This window comes from Neovison vison, chromosome 9 (genome assembly GCF_020171115.1).
Source record: "Neovison vison isolate M4711 chromosome 9, ASM_NN_V1, whole genome shotgun sequence".
Lineage (NCBI taxonomy): Eukaryota > Metazoa > Chordata > Mammalia > Carnivora > Mustelidae > Neogale > Neogale vison.
In genome coordinates, this window is record NC_058099.1 from 3,746,093 (window position 1) to 3,767,322 (window position 21,230).

At 56.2% G+C, this 21,230-nt stretch overlaps 1 protein-coding gene across 5 annotated transcripts in view; it reads left to right on the forward strand.

Annotated features, from left to right (window-relative positions):
* The window catches only part of AK8 (adenylate kinase 8), a 137,680-nt gene that overhangs the window by 106,082 nt on the left and 10,368 nt on the right, over positions 1-21,230 (forward strand). For 3 of the 5 annotated variants that reach the window (XM_044264614.1, XM_044264615.1, XM_044264617.1), the window contains 2 exons: positions 8,814-8,894; positions 9,990-10,323. In XM_044264614.1, coding sequence (XP_044120549.1) covers positions 8,814-8,894; positions 9,990-10,227 — 319 coding nt within the window. In that variant the 3' untranslated portion in view covers positions 10,228-10,323. Of the gene's footprint in view, positions 1-8,813; positions 8,895-9,989; positions 10,324-18,546; positions 19,342-21,230 lie in introns of those variants that run through there. The other 2 variants (XR_006386356.1, XM_044264616.1) reach the window with 2 other exon arrangements.

The following is a 21,230-nucleotide window of genomic DNA, read 5'->3' on the forward strand; positions in this document are numbered from 1 at the left end:
ACCTCTCACTAACACTCATTATCCTGACTATATAGCTTTGAAATCCTTGAAGACCTTGAAATCAATTAGCTCTCCTTCCACATCGCTGAAGCCAGGTCTCTTCCAGAAACACTCTGCATGTAGCTTTGAGAGTGAACTTGTGTAGAATCTTCAAAAAACCTTGTTGGAATTTTGGTAGGAATTAACTGAATCTGTAATTTGGGGAGGATTAACATTTTAACAATATTGAATCTCTGAGTCCATGAACATGGTATAACTCCCTATTTAGTTAAGTCGGATTTCTTTCATCAGTGTTTTGTCGTTTTCAGCGCACAGATCTTATTTTGTTAGCTTTACGTGTATTTCATTTTTATCCTATTCCAAATGGTACTTTTTAATTTTTTATTTTATTTTATTTTTTAAAGATTTTATTTATTTGGCAGACAGAGATCACACGTAGGGAGAGAGGCAAGCAGAGAGAGAAGGGAGAAGCAGGTTCCCCGCTGAGCGGAGAGCAGGATATGGCGCTTGATCCCAGGACCCTGAGATCATGACCTGAGCTGAAGGCAGAGGCTTAATCCACTGAGCCACCCAGGTGCCCCAGTACTTTTTTTTTTTTTTAAAGGGGGTTTTTAAAAATTTATTTGAGGGAGAGAAAGAGGGGGGAAGGGCAGAGAAAGAGGAAGAAGCAGACTCCCCACTGAGCAGGGAGCCCAATGTGGGGCTAGATCCCAGAACTCTAAGACCATGACATGAGCTGAAGGCAGATGCTTAATTGACTGAACTACCCAGGTGCCCCTGTAAATGTACTTTAAAATCTCAGTTTCCAATTGTTTGTTGCTTGTACCTTGAGAGTCAACTTATTTTTTGCACATTGATTTTGTACCCTGTGAGTTCACTAAACTTACTCATTAGTTACAGTAACCTTTGTGAAAATTCTTTGGTACTTGTATTAGGATGATTATGTCATCTACAAATAGAGAATTTTATTTCTTCCCTTTCAACTTGAATGCACTTTATTCCCTTTTCTTGTCATATTGCATTAAACAGGTTTTCTGGTATGATGTTAAATAGCACTGGTGAGAATGGACAACCCTGCCCTGTTCCCAATCTTAGAGGAAAGCATTGAGTCTTTCACCATTAAATACGATGTTAGCTGTAGGGTTGTTTTTTTTTTTTTTTGTAAATATCCTTTATTGGGGTGGGGAAGTTACCTTCTATTTCTAATTTGCTCGGAGTATTTATCAGGAATTGCTGTGAAAATCTTGTTAAGTCCTTTTCCTACACTTGTTGAGATGAGTGTACAGTTTTTCTTCTCTACTATAGTTGGGTAAAGTACACTGATTGATTTTTGGATGTTTTGACTTTCATTCCCAGGCAAACCCACACTTACTTGCATACTTCATATGTTGCTAGATTCAGTTTGTGAACATTTTATTGTGTGTTCTCACTTCCGTATTCTTGAGTGATACTGGTCTTTGGTTTCCTGCAGTGTCTTTGTTTGGTTTGGGGTATGGGGAAAAGGCTGCCCAAAAAAGCAGATTCTCTTCCCTCCTCCTCTGGTTTCTGAGTGTTTGTGCAGTAGTGACGCCATCGTTACTTTAGAATTAGTACCATCCTGTGGTTCGTATTCTTTGGTCTGTCCATTTATCTGTCCCCAGGTGCATATTAAGAACCTCATTAGAGGGCGCCTGGGGGGCTCAGTGGGTTAAAGCCTCTGCCTTTGGCTCAGGTCATGATCTCAGGGTCCTGGGATCGAGCCCCACATCGGGCTCTCTGCTCAGCAGGAAACCTGCTTTCCCCCCTCTCTCTGCCTGCCTCTCTGCCTACTTGTGATCTCTGTCTGTCAAATAAATAAATATAATCTTAAAAAAAAAAAAAAAGAACCTCATTAGGGGCAGCTGGGTGGCTCAGTGGGTTGAGCCTCTGCCTTCATCTCAGGTCATGATCTCAGGGTCCTGGGATTGAGCCCCACGTTGAGCCCTGCATTGGGCTTTCTGCTCAGCAGGTAGCCTGCTTCCCTCTCTATCTCTGCCTGCCTCTCTGCTTACCTGTGATCTCTCTCTCTCTTTGTGTCAAATAAATAAATAAAATCTTTAAAAAAAAAAGAACCTCATTAAATGGTAAGCTTATTCAAGGCCAAAGAACTACCCTCCCCCTGCCGTCACCGTCACATCTATAAAGTGCACCACAGTACTTGTGTTTTACTGAGATAAAATATACTTAATGTAAAATTTACTCTTTTAGCCATTTTTAAGTATACGAATTGATAGCAGGAAGGACAGTCATGGTGTTGTGTGACCTCACCACCCTCCACGCCCGGAACTGCTCTCTTCTCCCTCAGCTGGAATTCTGTCCCCGTCACACACTAACCCCCCACCCCGCTCCCCATCCCCTGGCGCCCACCGCCGTGTGATCTGTCTCTGTGCATTGGGTTCCTGGATGCCTCCTGGAAAGGCAACCAAACAGCAGACATCCTGCTGCGTCTGACCGACTTCGCCGAGGGTACTGTCTTCAGTTCATCCACACAGTAGCAGGTGCCAGGATTTCATTCCCTTTTCAGGCCAAACAGTACTTTCTTGTGTGTCTACCCTGCATTTTGTTAACGTAGTCACCCGCCCACGGACGTCTGCGTAATCCCCAGCTGTCGGCTCCTGTGCATAAAGCCACTGCGGACGTGGGCGGGCAGAGGTCTGTCTCGTGCCCGCTTTCCCTCGTCCTGGATATGCGCTCCGCAGTGGACTGGCGGACGCACAGGACCCTGTGTCGGCCAGGACGCCGTCCACAGTGGAGACACCATTTCACCTTCCCACTCGCAAGGCACAAGCACCCCACATCCTCGAGACAGTCGTTAGCTGCTGGGTTTTGTGCTGGCCGCCCCGGTGAGGGCAAAGTGGAGTCTCGTTATGGTCAAACCGTGACGCTTGTGTAGAGTTTTGCCCCCAGTGGAGCCTTATTGCTTGGAATCAAGAGGTTAACAAGGGTCTGTCTGTCGCTGTGTAGCCTCTCAATTTACCGAATCTGTGCATGGGTTCACAGAAAGTTCCATCCCTCAAGTTTCAGAGAATTTAGCTCTGGATAAATTTCAGATGATAAGCGTCAAGGCCTTTGAGAAAAACACTTTCTCTGCTCCCCAAACAGAGCCTCGGACAACGTGGCTGGAGGGGGCACCATGAGGGTGAGTCAAGAGATCCCAGCTGCCCAGGGTGACGGAAGATGAGCCCGGCCTCTCTGGGACTCAGTTTCCCCCTTTTATACACTGAGCAGATCGGATCAGAGCACTGGTTCTTAGCCTTGACCACATACTAGAGTTGCCTGGGAAGGTTCTAAAAATCTCCACTCCTGGGTCTCACCTTGGGCCAATTACAGCTGGATCTCTTGGGAGGTCGGGGACCCGACCTCCGTATTCTCGAAGCTCCTTTGATGCATCCAGGGTGTGGCCAAGGGTGACACCTGGGATTATTAGCCCCGGGGTTCCCACTCCTGCTGGAGCACAGGCGGCACCTGTATTTACAAATACGGGTCAGGCAGGTCCCCCAGCCCCTCCCCTGGAGGCTTTGGTTTGGTAGCTCTGAGAGGCGTGACCACAATCTGTATTTCAGACCAGTCCTCCCAACAAATCTTGGAAACACGGAAAGGGGCAGCACTTCTTCAACCTGGTTGTGTCTTGTGAACACGTCCACTCCCAATTCAGCGGCCGGGCGGCCGGGCGGTGGTGCTGAGCTCCCAGTTGGGGCTGGGGCTGCGCATCGGGGACCTCATGAGTAGCGAGGGAGTAGAGGCCTCCCAGGGGACCTTCCGCCTCCCTCCTGAGGCCTCTACTGGCCTCAAGAGGTGGAGATCCCGCCCCTGGTGAGTCCCTGCACCCCCACAATCCCTGCAGGGGTGCTGCTGCTCACCACCCTGCTGTAGGCATTCTTGACTGTCTTTGTGGTCTCCGTTCCCCCTCTCCTGGCTGTGGGACAGGACACAAGCAGCAGAGTGCAGAACCCCGGCCAGGCGAGGTGCGCAAGGGACAGCGCGTCCCTGCAGAGCGGATCGGGCTCCCCACTCCACCCCGCCACCCGGCTCCTGCACGGCGGCTGCAGGCCCTGGGCGAGCAGAAGCTTCCGGCATGGAAGTACGGCTCCTTCTCCAGCGAGGCTGTTCCCAGCGCCTGTTTCAAGTACCAGTTTGGTGTCCTTGTGCTTCTGATCTCGCCAGCCTTTCACAAGCCATTCCCTTGAATGACGACAAGCAGTCTTGATATGCTGGGTTAAAAATCTTTCAATTGGGGCTTGTTTGTTTACGAAACAGCATCAATTATCAGGGATTTCCAAACTGGCTTCCTTTCTACTGGCGTCGGCATCCAGAGCCGCGCCGCCAGCCGCCAGCCATGGTGACAGCCGTGTTTCGGTGTTGCTGCTGGGGCCTCGCAAGTCTCGGGGGCGGGAGGGGGGCCCAGCGTGTTTGGAGCGCGGGGGATAAAAGCTCGTTGAAACACCTGTGCTCCCGTGTTCAGACGCTCCCCGATCTCGCATGTTTTATTTGGTGGCTGTTACTTTGCAGCGCGTTGCGAATGGAAATCATTATCAAGAACACTGGGAAGAAGTGGGTTTTCATGGCTCCTGGCCCCCCAGGCTGCAGGGGAAGCTACCGCGCCCACTCTGTGGAGGGGCAGCGGCAGCTTTCAGTGGGAACCAGGGAGGGGCTTCTTGGCAGTTGGAAAGAAGCAAACCTAAGCAAACAGTGTGGGCAAAATGAGGCTGAGAGAAGAAGGGCAGGGGGAGAGAACGTGCCTCGAAGGAGAGAGTGTTTGGCTCAAGGACTCACATTTTTAAAAAATTTACACATTTTCCAGAAGCAAGCGGCATCAAAGAGACTATTAGGTGTCCTTTGGGGGACAACTGCAGAAACTCAATCCAGCTTAAGCAAAAGAAGAGGTTTATGTATTCAGGTCCGAGAAATAGTGAGGGATGCGTCAGTTTCAGGTACAGCTTGATCCAGGGCCCCAAACAGTGTCCCTCCTCTCTCTTGGGGTGGGCTTCATTCTCAGGTACGCTCTCTCAGGGTGCAAACCCCAGACAGCCCCAGGCCCCACACCATCAGCTTAGCAGCCCCAGCAAAAAGGAAACTCCTTTGTGGCAAGCCATGGTGCAGCCTCTCATTGGCCTGGCTTGGATCAGCTTGCATCCTGACCCAATTCCTGTGGGCAGGAGGAGCCACACCTGGGCCTTCTTCATGCCCAGCCCTGTAGCCCTGGGGTGAGTTAACTTCACACACAGCACAGGGATGAGAGAGGACTAGGGTGGCCCCCAGGGGCATCAGGCCCATCACCAGGCATCTATAAGCCCAGGGAAGCAGGGAGTGTCTACGTGCAGCATGGGGAGCGGCCCAGCTGTGCTTCTTCCTCAGTCGGCCTTGGCATGTCCTTCATCTCAGTAAACAGGAGGCTTTGACTCACATCAGTGACTCAGAACCATCTTTAAGGATTGGTACCCCTCAGAGTGCCTGGGTGGCTCAGTCGGTTAAGCATCCGCCTTTGGCTCGGGTCATGATCCCAGGGTTCTGGGATCGAGCCCCACATCAGTCTCCCTGCTCAATGGGGAGTCTGCTTCTCCCCCACCCCACACCATTTGTCTCTCTCTCGCTTACGCTCTTTCTCTCACATAAGTAAAATCATTAAAAGATTTTAATGGCAGCCCTTCAGGGTGCCAGGATGGCTCACTTGGTTTGGGGACCGTCTCTTGATTTCAGCTCAGGTCACGATCTCAGGGTTGTGAGATCCAGCCCTGCTCAGCAGGGAGTCTGCTGGAGATACTTTCCCTCCACCTCTGCTCTGTTCTCTCTGTCTCTCTCTCTCTCCCAAGTAAATAAATCTTAGGGGCGCCTGGGTGGCTCAGTGGGTTAAAGCCTCTGCTTTCGGCTCAGGTCATGATCCCAGGGTCCTGGGATTGAGCCCTGCATCAGGCTCTCTGCTCGGCAGGGAGCCTGCTTCCTCCTCTCTCTCTGCCTGCCTCTCTGCCTGCTTGTGATCTCTGCCTGTCAAATAAATAAATAAATAAAATCTTCTTAAAAATAAATAAGTAAATCTTAAAAAAAAGAAAAAAATTGTCAGCCCTTCTTAATATCCAAGATGTCTAAAGAACCCCCACAACGCCACACCAAAGAAATGAATAATGCAATTAAAACTGAGCATAGGACCCGAACAGACATTTTCCTGAAGAAGACATCAGATGGTGGACAGACACATGATCGAGCTCCACATCACTCATCATCAGAGAAACACAAACCAAAACCACAAGGAGATCCTACCTCACACCTGTCATTATGGCTAAAATAAAAAACACAAGAACAACAGGTGTTGGTAAGGATGGGGAGAAAGGGGAGCCCTTGCGCACTGTTGTAGGGAACGGAAGCTCGTGCAGCCACTCTGGAGAACAGAATGGAGATTCCTTAAAAAATTAAAAATAGAACTAGCCGAGGACCCGGTCATTCTGCTTCTGGGTATTTGCGCGAAGACAGCCCAAGTGTCCATCAGTGATGCCTGGATACAGAACGTGGTCTATAGATCTACTGTGGAATATTACACAGCCAGAGAAAAGGATGGAGCCTTCCATTCATGACAACCGAGGGACCTAGAAGGAGCGATGCTAAGTGAAATAAATCAGAGAAAGACAGGTCCCGTATGATCTCACTCATGTGTGGAATCTAAACAAAAGAAAACAGAACAAATGACTGAACAAACAAAACCCAGAAACAGACTCCTAACTACAGAGAACAAACCGGTGGTTGCCAGAGGGGAGGGGAGAGAAGGGGGGATGGGCGAAATGGGCAAAGGAGATGGAGAGGCAGGAACCTCCAGTTATAAAATAATCGTAAGTCTGAGGGATGAGAGATGCGACGTAGGGAAACCGTCGATAGTATCATAATAGCTTCTGGTGGTGACTTGCTCGCTGTAGGAATGGTTCATAGCATAATTCTAATTGTTGTGGCCTGAAACTCACATAACATTGTGTGTCAACTATTCTCCGGTTAAAAATTTTAAAAAGTCACTTATTTTCTTAAAAAATGGCGCCCCTTTGAGAATCTGAGACTCACGGACACATCCCCTCCCAGAAAATGCACCTGGTCAACCATTTGCCTCTGATTCTAGGGGACGCGGGATCCGCAAGGGCACCGGTGCGGAGTCCTGGGCTGGGGGTCTCCCCCAGGCAGCGGATCCCAGGCTCGGGGAATACTGGGCTCCCTCTGGTGCCTGCCGAATCGGCATTTCTGGGCCAGGGTGGAGGCCTTCTACATTCTGTAACTTGGAGGAGGCAGCGTGGCCATCCCAAAGAGACTCCATCCCAAGGGGGAGGGCAGGAACTCTCATCTGTGTGCATTTTTCTCACACTTAGAGCTGCTGCTTGTTTGCCTTTACTTACTTGAAAGTGAAGCGAACAAGGCTTTGGGCACACAGGGAGCGCTTGTTGTCACTAATGTCGTCCCCCGTGGCAGGTGCACACATTGGTCATTGAACCCAGATGTCCGTGACAATGACCCCATTGAATCTGGTATTCCAGTTCCGCATGGCAGGCTGGTAAACTTGGGAGCTTACTGCGATGCTTGTCACACAGCAGGCATTCAATAAATGCACGCGTGGATTAATTAAAGGATGAATGAGTGAGCAGTGAGTGAGCAATGGAATATTCCAGAAGTTAGTTCTTTTTTTTTTTTTTTAATTTATTTGACAGAGATCACAAGCAGGCAGAGAGGCAGGCAGAGAGAGAGGGGGAAGCAGGCTCCCCGCTGAGCAGAGAGCCCGATGCGGGGCTCGATCCCAGGACCCTGGGATCCTGACCTGAGCCAAAGGCAGAGGCTTTAACCCACTGAGCCACGCAGGCGCCCCCAGAAGTTAATTCTTTAAAAACAAACGGGGATGGTTCTACGCTAGAAGACACGGCCTGGATTAGAGCTGCGGGCGGTCGCCGTGAACATTACCCCCACCCATGCGTCCCACCTGGAGAGCCCGGCCTTCTCCCCTGTCCCATCTGCCAACCCCAGCACCATTGACATTGGGGCCGGATGAGTCTTTGTGGAGGCGGCTGTCGTCCCTCCCAGGATGCTGAGCTCTGTCCCTGGCCTCCACCCACTAGATGCTGGCAGCTCCCCTGCCCCGTTGTGATCATCACGAATGTCCCATATAGTGCCAGACGTCTTCTTGGGGCAAAATCACCTTGACTGAGAAACCCTGTCCTCGGGTTTTGTGTATGGCCACTTGCCATATACAGTAAGGATTTAGGAGAGACTAGGTGAGCGAAGACGGCCCCGTGTCTCCTCTGCTGGGCTCTGATCCGGGCTGCTTGCTGTCGAAGGCCCTGCTCCCCCGGGTCCGGGGTTCCCGTGTGAAAGAGAAAGTCGGGGCGCTGAGAACAAGCCCAGCTCTCTGGGAGGGCCCAGCTGCCGGGGCTCCTGAACTCGGGAAGGCTGTCCTGTGTCGAGAGGGACATTCTCGTGAGCAAACCCTGCGCTGAGCTTGGCACACGCTTCCCGTCCTCGGATCGCCAACACCAGGGAACCGTCGTTAGCCATTTTGCAGCTGAGGAAACGGAGTCTTGGAGAGGCTGTGTGGGTGGCCCGAGGTCATGGGGCACGTCCCTGCTGGAGGTGCCTTCTAGCCCAGGCTCCCGTGGCGGGGAGGCCTCCGCCTGCCACCCTCCCTGGCCACCTTGGAGAGCTTGGTAGCCGGAGCCCCTGAAAGGGGGTTCCTGAGGCTCCAACCACGTGCAGCGAAGACGCCGGCCCCGGTGTCAGGGGCCGAGTCCAGGCCGGGGTCCCCTCTGGCTGACCGTGGTGCTGTTCTCTCCCCATAGGGTGTTTTTCCTGAATGTGCCATTGGATTCTGTCATTGAGCGGCTGACCCTGAGGAGAATCGATCCCGTCACGGGAGAGAGGTTGGTGCCCGGCTCCCTCCCGGCGGCTGGCTGAGGGCTCCCGGGCTCAGGCCTGCTGGGGAGCCTCCCCTGTTCGTCTAGCTGACCGATGATGCCAGCTGGCTGGGTCTGGGGATGACACGGACAGAAGGCTCTAGAAAGGGGGTTCCTCCCGTCTGTTCCTCTGGGCAGTGCCTGTGGACCCTCTGCCTGGAAGAGTAGCCGGGAATTTCGTCCCACTCTGTCCCGAGGAGCAGTTCGGACCCCAGCATGTGACGTGGCTGGACTGGGCAGGCGGGTGTCCCGGGGACGCGCAAAGGGCTCTGCTCTCACAGGGAGGCCCGCCGCCGAGGTGGTTGCTGCGGGAACCGGTTCACCTGGGGGCTGACCCTGAGTCCCAGGCCGACCGAGTACAATCACCGTGTTGGAGCAGAAACATAGTCGCAAGTGTCCACAGTCACGAAGGGGCAGAAGTTTCCATCGTCCCCGGCACCCAGGGCCACGTTTCTGGGTAGAGACTCAGGAGGGAAGGGGGCAGGGGCGGGAAAGAAATGCCGGGGTTTTTCTAAACTATAGGCTGACTTCTCATCCTTGCTGCCCTGGGACGGTCTCGCTGACCCACGTCAAGTCCAATGGCCTCCATGCTGCCGTGCCCCGGGGTCCCTCCCTGAGGGACCATCTGTGGCCCTTGCTGTCCTCCCTGCTCACAGTCGCTGTTGCGAAGGCCACAAGCTCTCGGAGCCCAGAGCCCACATTGTCCGTCTTGCCTCGCGTCGCCAGGAGCAGACTCAGGCCGGGCGGAGAGCAGACGCTTGATAAGCAGAGTTCCGAGGGAGGCAGGAGAGGGAGAAAGGAAGGGGAGGAAAGAAAGAAAGTGCGGGCTTCATGTAGTCTGTTCGGCCCACCTGTTGCGGACCCGCACCCTCCCCCGGGGGAGGGCCCACGCTCTGCGTCTCTGGGGTGCCAGGGCCGGCCGAGGCTGTGCACACAGCTGGTGCACCGCACGTGTTTGCTGCTGGGGGGACAGTGGCCAGCCGGGTCAGCGTGGCACAGAGGGCCCTTCTTCCCTCGCGCTGCGGGCCAGCCCGTAGGTCACCGGCTCCCCCCGCGTCGCAGGTACCATCTCATGTACAAGCCCCCTCCGACCGTGGAAATCCAGGCGCGCCTCCTGCAGAACCCGAGGGACGCGGAAGAGCAAGTCAGGCTGAAGACGGAGCTGTTCTACCGGAGCTGCTCGGAGCTGGAGGGGCTGTACGCGCACGCCATCGCGCTCAACGCCGACCAGGACCCGTACACCGTGTTCGAACATATAGAGAGCGGGATCGTCAATCCTTTGCCCAAAAAAGTCCCCTGACGGGCTCCGAGCAAGGGGTGTCCCGCAGGGAAATGAGTTAATGCCCTCCCCGGCCTCCTGGGAACTCAGCCAAGCCAATAAAGAGTGCTGGGTGCAGTCGCGCGTGTCCCCAGGGTGAGCGGGTGAGACGGCGGCCTTGTCTTGGGGTCTGCGGCCCGGGATGGACAAAGCCCAGGGAGGCAGTGGGGCGCAGGGATGCGGCACCGGCCCTCAGAGCCTCGCTTACGACCGAAGCAGGGGTTGTGCCGGTCCCTGCCCCTGGGGCACCAGGAGAGCCCTCGGCCCAGCGCCGGGCACACGGCAAGTGCTCAGGAAACGTAGTTGTCGAACACGCCCCTCTCCAGAGCCGCGTCTCACGCTGCTGGGCGCGCATTCCCCGCACTGCCCCGAGCCGCAGCGCCCCGAGCCACAGCGGGTCACTGAGCACCGGGAAAGCGGCCAGTGCGGCCGAGGGGGTGGTTTTTAAACTGTACTTAATTTTAACTGATTTAAATGTGCAGAGCCAAGGTGGCTTCCTGGCTGCCTCATGGGACAGTGGGGTCTAGACACACTTAACTGTTGCTGAAGATGTGCCGGAACCTGGGCGCCCGGGGGGCTCAGTTGGTTAAATGTCCGACTCTTGATTGGGCTCAGGTCATGATCTCAGGGTCGTGAGGTCGATCGAGTCCTTTGTTGGGCTCTGTGCTGGGCGTGGAGCCTGCCTAAGATTTTCTCTCTCCCTCCCTAAAAATAAATAAATAAATAAATAAACAGAAAGTGCCGGAACCCCTCAGGAGGCCTGCTCTCAGGCCCCGGGGAAACGGCCCCTCCGGGCCTGCTTGCAGTACACGGGCGTGGACACCGGGTGGACAGGACAGCGACACCCCGGGCTGATGGAGCCCAAGCAGTTGACCCTCTTCCGTGAGCTCCCCCTCCTCCCACCACCCGGGTGACCTCCCATCTGTAGAGGAGGACGCTGAAGCCACAGAGGGTGAGTGACTTGCTCATCTCCTGGATCCGCCTGCACCAGGACCGGTGCTCTGGGACCCTCTGCCGATGGGGCCTCGGGAGGCCAGGCCGGGCTGGGGCCCAGACTGCAGCTCCAGCCTCTTGCTCTGAGGATGCCCCGGTACTCTAGGCCTCAGGCCTCAGGCCTCAGGCCCCTTCCACCCTGGCATGGCCCAAACCCCTCCAGCCCTGATGTGACCGTGACCCTGACCCCGGCCGGGCCTCACAGGCCTGGGCCCTCTCTCCAGGGGTGACTTCTGCTGGGCAAGCCAGTCCTCAACCCTCTCTCCTTGCCCCGTTCAGGCACTCGGTCCCACCTCCCGAAACTCCACCAGGGGCCTTCCCATCCCCAGACCCCACTTCTTCCCAACCCCCACAGGGAAGGGGGTCTCTACCCTGAAAATCCCCCGATAGTGGGCTCCTGCCCGTCGCCCCAGTTACAGACCACATGGCCAGGTTGCAAGCGCCCATGCGTGCTGAGACTCTGCCCGCCCACGCCCAGCACCCCCGGATCGCGGGATACAGTAACCCAGGAAGTGGCCAGCCCTGGCCTGGCTAGGCTGGCTTCCCCAACCCCCCACTTTCCTCCTCTGCGTGTCATTGCAGATCCCAGAGGATGTGGTCTCACTGCGCTGGAACTCTCCGGTGAAACACTGGATGTAAATCCTTAGCCAAAGACACAAAACATTCATTTATTCACATACTAACCCTCATTGTGTGGACGCCCGGCTCTCGGGGCCTGGCCACACCACGGCTCCTCTTCTGCCCCCCGCCGCCGGCCCATCAGCGTTTCTGTTCTGTGAGGCAGGTGATGTCTGCCCAGAGCTCAGGCCATGGGACCAAGCAGCCCGGGTGCCCTGTGGCTGTGTGATCTCAGGCAAGTTACTTAACCTCTCTGGATCCTTGCAAAATGAGCAAAACAGTCATTGCCTTGTGGACAATGCTGAGCAAGTATGGGGGGATTAGTTCGTGCAGATTAAGGCCGAAATAGGGCCGGGCCCAGCGTCCCGCGGAGGAAGGCCTTGGCTCCATCTCACCTAACCCACCACTCCCCCACAGGCCAGTGCTGCTTTTACCCTAAACCAGGATGCCGGGGCCCAGAGAAGTTAAATGATTTGTCCGAGGCTGCAGGTGGCAAGTGACATGGGGGGGGTCAGCGCCCACGTGTGCTCTCCGGGTCCCCGAATTCCACCCAGGGTAGGGGAGGGCATTTGCTTTCCCCACCGTCACCACCAGGATGGCCCCCAGGAGGGGCTCCCCGGGGACTAGGGTTGCTGTACTGGTCCCTGCCGGTCCCTGCCAGTCCCTGCCGCCCCCCCGTGTCCCCTGGCACCCCGGATTCCTCAGGAGCCGGGGGGCTGGGCCGTGCGGCGCTGCCACAGCCAGGGGAACAGCGTGGGCTTCCTTGAGATGCACTGGGGGACAGTCCAGGGCGCACCCCTCGAGAGGGGTGTGCGGCGGGCTGGGGCGCAGCGCAGGGTTGGCCCAACCTGCTCCGGCGTGTGTAGATGGGTCTCCCGAAACGGCCCCAGTGAATGGCGTCGTCTCCTCCCCGCCCCCGCCGGCCCTCGCGTCGCTCCGCAGAGCCACACTGCCCCGCTTCTCGTTGGGGGGCTGCCCGCCGGCCAGGCCCCCCGAACTGCAGCCCTCGGCTCCGGCTCCCGGGCTAATCGCGCGGCTGGGCTGGACTGTGCGCGCATCCAGTTCCCGCCCCGGCGATGCTGGCTCTGGGGCTTCCCGGCCCGAGAGGCCCAGGTCCCTGGGGCTGGAGGGCAAACGGCTGGCGAATTTCTAGATCAGGGTGCGTGTGGTCACCCGGAGTCTGAATCGGGCAACTTGCGCAGGCACAGATCGCTTTCGACCTTATCTCCATTAAAGCAGCTGCGGGGTCATTTCTAGTCTTTTATCTAACGTCACCGCAGACTCACTTCCGCTCGGCTCCCAGCGTGGCTTACGACTGCCTTGTGCCTGTCCTCTCCCTTCCCTACTCCCCCGGCAGCGGAGATCCAGGGGTGCCGAGGCCCCTTTGGGGTGTCTGCCGGCCCCACCCACAGCCTTCACAGGTGATTCTACTGTGGGACCGGGGTGACACCTGCTGCTCACCCTGAGCGGGCCCACCGGCTTCTCTGTCCCGGGACTTTGGGAGGAGAAGCAAGGGCGGCGGGTGACTCTCTGCTTGCTGCTTGCAGGAGGGAGGCCTGTTTGAGCTCCGCCTGGCCCGGGCGCAGCCCAGCAGGGCAGCAGAGTGGGAAGCAGGCAGGTGACCGCCTCATGCACTCAGCACATCCCCGCGCCCCCCCGTGTGCCCGGCACTGGGGAGACAGCAGACAAGGGGCGAGGATGGACTATGCCATCGTGAAGCTTCTGCTTTACAAAGATGGAGAAAGACAGATGAGGGACAAAGACAGACCACCTTACTTCTGATGGTTCCTGAGTCCCATGTCGGTCCTCGGGGCCCCTGGCCTCCCAGCACGCTCCCCTTCTTTGGCCTTGAGTGTCAGACCAGGTTCTCAGGCACAGCGGTGCGGTTAGGACTAGCGTGGACAGGTGCCCAGGAGCTGGGTGAGCGGGCAGGAGAGACTTCAAAGGAAGCCAGGGCTCAGGGGTCAGTCCCCGAGGGGAAGCTCAGGGCCCCTGGAAACCCCGTGCCACACGCTCACCCCCCGACCCGGACCCGCAGGTCCCTCTCCCAGGGCCCCCAGGAGAACGGCCCAAAAATGCTCTGCAGGGAGGTTCTGGGTCCCGTTCATCGTCTTAGCCCCAGCCTGGAAACCAAAGAAGTCTCCCACGGTTGGTTTTGTTTTAGTTTAAATTCGTTAGTTAACATGGAGTGTTATACTGGTTTCGGGTGCAGGACACAGCCATTCAGCACTTCCGCAGCTCACCCCACGCCCGGCACGGCTCGTCACCGCGGGTGCGCCCCGGATCCCCAGCACCTGCCGCCCGTCCCCCTCCCGCCGCCCCTCCGGTCACCAGCGGGGCCTGTCTCTGGTTAAGTCTGTCTCTGGGGTCGCCCCCCCCGCTTTACCGGTTCTGTTTCTTAAATTCCACCGGCGAGGGGTCAGTCCTCCTCTGACTTACTTCGCTTGGCACAGTGCCCCCTAGATCCGTCCGCTGTTCACAGAAACCAGAGACTGTGAAGTCACCCGCGGGGGCCTGGCTGAGGCGGGGGGCCGGGGGGCCTTCCGGGGGGAGCCCCGAGCCGTCGCGGTGCAGTGCTCACATGTCGTAGCCACACGCTTAACGGTCTGTGGCCTCTGTGGGATGTGTTCCACGTTCACGGTTAAAACAGAAGACGTGTGAAATCAGCCTAAGCAGAACACACGCGTGACTGGGGAGAATCGGGAGGAAGACGCAATCGCGCGTCCGCAGAAGGAAGCGTGAAGGGCTGGGTCAGCCCACGGAGGCGGCGCGGCCGTGCTGGCGGCCAGGTGGCCGCGTGACGGGGAGGTGTCGCCCGCTCTGACACCGGCAGCGACGGGAGGCCTGCCTCGCCCGTTGTTGAGAGAACGCGGAGCCGAGGAAGCTGGGCAGGGCTGCGGGGGTGGGGAACGTGCCATCGCCGCGGAGGCCGGTCGGGGTCACCTGGAGGAGTGCGGGGGGCGGTGCCCGAGAGCTGATGGGCTCAGCAGGCGGCCCCCCTGAGTTCCTGCCTCTGTGGGCGCACCCAGGCCGGGCCCTGCTTCCGGGGAGGTTTTGTGGCCACGTGCAGAGGGCGGAGCTCAGAGAAGCCCAGTCGGGAAGCAGCGTCGGGTCCCTGGAGTGTCACCCCCTGCCCTGGCCTCCACCACAGCCACTGCCTGGACGGCGTTAGGGTGGCAGACGTCCTTATGACCCACCAGAGTTCCCGTGTCGCTTTAGGCAGTGGTTTCAGGGGCTTCTAGAAGCCTGGTCCAGCTGTGGGGGCCAGAGTGGACACTCGGTAGATCCATCCCGAAGGGGGACTCGGGACTCGGGAAAGGACCACCGAACTGCCACAGAAGACCACTGGCTCCCCAGCTTTGGCTAAAACCAGACACTACCTGCACTGCCCAGCTGTCTCACCTGGTCCAGGAGCCACGGCCACGGAGCCCGTGTGACAAGGCTGTCACTGCCGAGTGTGGTAAACAAAGTTCCCAAGCTTTAGACCCGCTGGCCCGGCCTCCCCCTGCCCGCGCCGCACCGGCTCTGATGCCAGCAAGTCCAGTTCTTTGGCAGTGACTCTGATAGTCCCTCTTGGCCTAGGGGACAGTCCCCACCAAGCTGCTCACTGACCCCATGGCCCCGCCATTGTGGAGCTGAAGGAGCATCCTCTGGGGGTCTCCTGGGGAACGTGGTCGCTGGTGGGCTCTGGCCTCCCGGAACCCGTCCTAGTGCGCTAGTGACCTCTGTCCTCCCGGGGACGCCGTTCTGCGTCTGAGCCCCATAGGCTTCAGCTGCCCGTCGTCCTGACACAGGACGCCGTCCAGGTGTCCTCGTCTGGGGGCCCCAGAGCCCTTCCACACCACAGGCTCCCCATCTTGGCTTCTGTCCTCCTTCCTCTTGGCTGAACTCCCTGGTTTCTGCCAGTGCCGGTCCCGCGGCAGGGACTGTCCCTCCCGACGTGAGCGAGACTGAAAGTCACCCTGGTATTGACCTGGAGGGGTGGGGGGGCTGGTACAGATGAAGCCACCCCGTGAGGCGGCAGGTGACCCGAGGGTGGCCTCCTGGTCGTCAGAGATGCTCTCCTAGAGCCAGGGGCATGGGGCCGGTCCGCAGGCCACTGGGATCCTGGGAACCCAGGGATGCGGCGTTTTCGAGTCACCGTCCCATGTCTGAGTTCGCCTCAGGAGGCTGACTCGAGGCCTGGAGACCTTGCCTGCAGGCACACTTGCTGCCAGCTCCTGGCGGCCCGCCAGCACCACGCCACCTCCGACCTCCCTTGTCACTCCTGAATCCCCTCAACAGGCTGCCTCGGTTCCGCAAGCACAGAGGAGGGGGAAGGTGAGGCGGGGAAGGGGGAACCTGGATATGGGGGTGAAGAGCTGGTTCCTGGACTGAGAAGCTGGTTCACGCCAGGGAGGCCTGAGCAGCCGCAAACACCACGGCCCAGAGACTGAGCCCCGAGCCCCCAGGGGTGCAGCTCCCCCCTACCTCTGGGCACGGCGGGAGAGTGGCCCCGGGCCCACAGGTGCGAGGGGTCCCAAGGCAGGAAGCTACCCTGCTCGCCCCGCGCTGGGTCACTGGTTGCCGACAAAGGGACAAGGAGGTGAATGTGATCTTTGAATCGAATCTTCGAGGCAGAAGACAAGACAATACACGTGGGGAAAGTAACTTGAAACAGTGGAGGCCGGAGAACAGCGGAACCAGAGTTTTAATGTGCTGGGGGGTAAGTGAGAAACAGAACTTTTTTTCCTCACCATATCCTGTGAAAATATCCTCCAAAGGTAAGAATGGGGGAAAGTGCATGTAAACCACTTTTTTTAAAAAAGGTATTTTTAATTTATTTGACAGAGAGAGAGAGTCAAAAGCAGGCAGAGAGGCAGAGAGAGAGGGGGAAGCAGGCTCCCCGCTGAGCAGAAAGCCTGATGTGGGGCTCGATCCCAGGACCCTGAGATCATGACCTGAGCTGAAGGCAGAGGCTTTAAACCATTGAGCCACTCAGGCGCCCCTGCAAACCACTTTTTAAAAAGAGAATTAAATACATTAATCAGGCAAACAAAAGCAGAGCAAATTCATCACCAGCAACGTGATGCTGGTGCTTGGAGGGGAGAAGATCAGAGATCATGGAGGTGGGGGCCCCACAATCAGATTGGGGCTGCGCACCCACAAGGGGGGGGTCACGGGAGCACACAGCCTGTAGCCACCCACGAGCCCAGAGAGGAGCCCCGGAAGGAAGCTGGTTTTGTTGGCACCTTCATCTTGCCTTTGCCAGGCTCTGGAACCAGACGGGGCGTCTGGAAGCCCCATGAGCACCCACGGTACTTGGTCACGGCCGCCGGACCGAAGTCAAGTGAGTGTGTCGAACAGTGGCTTTGTGTGTCGGATGGCTCGCGCGTGTAGAAATCTGGCATGAAGCTTGGGGGTGTGAATGGGACATCGGCTACCTCTGCCTTTCTTTAAACTTCCTGGATGTTGCGTGTTCATAAACTAAGTATTTTGTGGTTATCACTCACGAGCGAGTTTTCAGCCTGACAGTCCCTACTCTGTGTGGGCCACTTGCTCATCCACAATTATGGTGACTAGTGCTGGGTCGGGGCAGAAATCCACTACGTTATTTGCTTTTCATTTTCCCAGCCTCATCTAGATTGATTTTTTTCTCTTTTCTTGCATTTCGGGTTGTTTAAAATCATGCTTTAATTTTCACCCTTGATTAGCTTAATCATAGACCCTTCTACTCTCCAAGTGGTGACTCTAGAGAAAACTCTGGAGTCGCACACGGCTTCGCTCGTCCTGGTCCTAGGCCACGCGAGGGTTGAGGGAACGGAGCGCCTCATGGGCCCGCGTGTCGGGCGTGCCTGCGTGGCCTCCAGCGCGCCCCGTCCCCGCCGCTCCTCGGACCTGCCTTCCGCCCACCCGAACCTCCGTTAGTGCTGGTCTGCGGTGATGCATCATTTCCCACGTTTGCCTGAAAACGTCACTTTCATTCTTAAAAGGCGAGTTTGCGGCATTCTGCCTTTTAGGTTGGCGGCTCCTTTCCTTCCCTGCGCCAGCGTCTGCCGCTTTTGCTCCGAGCCATCGCCTTCGGCAAGTCCTCCTCGGGGTCTTACTACGCCTCCTTGCAAGGGAACCTGTCTTTGTCTTTGCTTATGAGTTTTCTCTCTGCCTTTGGCTTCAGGCAGTTTTACTACTACTCCGAGCCCCGTTGCTCAGTTGCTCATCCTGTTCTGGGTCCTGCTCTCCTGGGGGCTCCCGCAGGACAGTTAGGGGGACGTCCCCGTGGAAGCCCCGGGGCGCCACTTCACGTAGGACCTCTTTGCCAGACACGATTTAAGGGACACTGTTGAGAACCCGAGGCTTAATGTGCTACTGACCCTCTACCGATTCCTTCCCTTACGTTCCTTGTCCCTCGTTCTGGAAGAAACCCAAGGCCCACCGCCCTGACTCATGGAGTCGCCCCTGGCCGCTGTCCTCACGTCCGTAGCTCCTTCTGCCCCTGCTGCTCAGGTCTGGGCCTTACTTGCCTTCGCTGCTAACGGTGTCGGCCCTAAGGTGGTTTCTAAACTTTGCTATGAACCATGTGAACCTGATAAGAGATGCAAACAATATGCAAACAATTGTTATTTATTTATTTTGAGTTAAAAAGTTGGCCAAGAGGATACTAGTGGCTCCACATACAAACATGACACATGCGAGGTCACCCTGTGATTACAGAACACGCAGCCAAGTGTGCGGTGCCCACAGCGACGGGACTGGACTCGGAGCGCTAGAACCGTATGAGCCACGGAGGGGTCCAAAGTGGGGAAAAGCAACACCCGCGGTCTTTCCTTAACTGGGCAAGCGGCCGACCAGCTGCCTGCTGCAGCGACTGAGCACCTGCCACTTTCTCTTGGGCGGAAACTCAGGTAAGACTGCCCCGCGGCGCCGTCCGGACACAGACACCCCCTCCAAAGTCTCCATTTCATTTTTTCTATGATCATCTCCACTTCGAATGTTTGCCAGCAACCTCTGTCCTAGTATTAAAAGCTCATGACACCGGTGCGGGACCTTCAGGAAAAGGCTAGGTCGTGCTAAGGATATGGCACGGTCTGGTTTGACCAGGGACCCTCCGCTCAAACCCAGGAAGGAACCTGGCCCTCCTCGGGTCCTTAGTCTTTGCGGTTCTGAATGTGCTAGAAAAGGGAACCACGCACCATGTTAGAGGTGGCAGGAAGTGCGTCACTGTGTGAGTCGGGAGCACCCCCCTGGCCAGGCACTTCGCAGCGGGTGCTGCAGAGCGACCCAGACGAAGCTGACAGCTCCCGCCCTCGAGGAGCTTACGGCCGAGTAACGGCCGCTGTGTACAGACACGCGACAGCGCAGGGAAGCGACCGACTTCTCTGGATGCGGGATATTCCAGCAGAAGGCGCTTTTATTCTTACAAGTTTTATTTAAACACCAAAAGTCTGGAACACACCACCTAATCCGATGGTAAGAATAAGAAACTCTCTCCTTTCTATAACCTTAAGTTTTCAGACGCCTGTTCTTTTTATTTAAAAAAATGTCCTATGTAAACATACATGTAATTCAAAGCTGAGCACAAAGATTAGCACAGGTATCGGATAAACATAAAATATCACTATACACAACACACACTTCGTTTTTTCTACAGTCTCGTTTCTGTAGAAACAGGGTTGATATTCCTTTCATGAAGTACAAATCTGAATCAAAGTCTTTAAAAAGACCCAATAATGCATTTTTGCTTTTAATTTTGCATTCGTACCAAAAACAACCCACCCGAGCCCCCAGCAGCCTGTTTGGCAAATGTGAAACGGAGAAAGCACGAAGTGCCTCCAAGCCATCGCCGCCTCCTACACCATCCAGTCCAGCCGCCTGACAGGACCTTTCCGCGACAGCGACAGGAGCTCACGGTGAGGAGAGCACGTTTTGGCTGCAGAAATAACAGGATTTCGAGTTCTGCCACGTCCGTCTCCCCAACCCGCCGACAGCGTCTCGCCCAGACGGCCTGTACCTTTATGCCGGCAGGAGACTCTCATCTTCCCTCTCAACTGCGGGCAAGCCTGGAAGCAAGGGCGCCCCTAAGTTGGAAATTCATATAATGCTCCGTGTGTATGTTAGGACCCCCCCCCCACGAGGTGTATTATAACAAAAAACGCAAGGTAAGAAAAGCTGAATCACCTAACCAGATAAAGAGGTTGGGAGTCCGACAACAAAAGGACTAACTTCTTTACGGGACGTTTCTATAGCCATTGCCCCGTTAAACTGACCGGTTTCCTGCCAGTTTTCAGGAAGAGCCGTGCTCTAAAACAGAGGACAGCCGGGAGGCTTCATCCTGTCTACAGACGCCGCCGACCAGTCTCATCAGCACCTCGGAACCGAGCTCCCCATCTTCGGAAAAACCCCGCTCGGTCATCAGGATAGGGACGCTATAGGACCCTTAGGAGCAACTCCAGAGTCAGCAAACTGGTCTTCACGCAACGCAAGGAGAGTAGGGTTTCACCTGCTCCGTGATCATTTTAAAGAGCAGACATCAGGTGAGCAGAAGGGAGGCTCTTAACTCCAAGAAGCCTTTTTAGCTTCAAGAAAGAGCGGTTCCGGGACGCCTGGGGGGCTCAGTGGGTTGAGCGGCTGCCTTCGGCTCAGGTCATGATCCCAGCGTCCTGGGATTGAGTCCCACATTGGGCTCCTTGCTCGGCGGGGAGCCTGCTTCTCCCTCTGCCTCTGCCTGCCTGTGCTCGCTCGCTCGCTCTCCCTCTGTCCCTGACAAATAAATAAATAAAATCTTTAAAAAAAAAAGGAGCGGTTCCAAGTTTACTAGGAGACCCGAGACACAGCTGACTCTCTCTGCAGCAGCCGGCTGACGCGCTCACCAAGAAGGGAAATGGAAACCGCTGAGTCGGGCCTTCTAGGCGTTTTTAAAACGGACAGCCGTGAGGAGAAAGGCTGGACACTGCATGGTCTCACTGAACGCTCACCTCCACCCCAGGGGAAGAAGCATCTGAATGTAAAGGCATATTCGTGATCCTCCACGGGAGCCGTGCAGAGGCCCGCCACGTCCACGGTGGGCTAACCGAAGACACTCGTGATTGCTCTGGCTGTTGGCTGTTCGTGCTGCCAACGTCTAAAAAAAAAATACGCAGAATCTACCTTTCCCTTAAAAAACAGGCCAGCTGGGGCCCCCGCGTGGCTCAGTGGGTTAAGCCTCTGCCTTCGGCTCGGCTCAGGATCTCAGGGTCCTGGGATCGAGGCCCGCATCGGGCTCTCTGCTCAGCAGGGAGCCTGCTTCCCCCTGCTCTCTGCCTACTTGTGATCTCTCTGTCAAATAAATTTTTTAAAAATCTAAAAAAACAAAAAAAAACAGGCCAGTTGACTTAGCCAGCATTTCTGTTCGTCAGGAA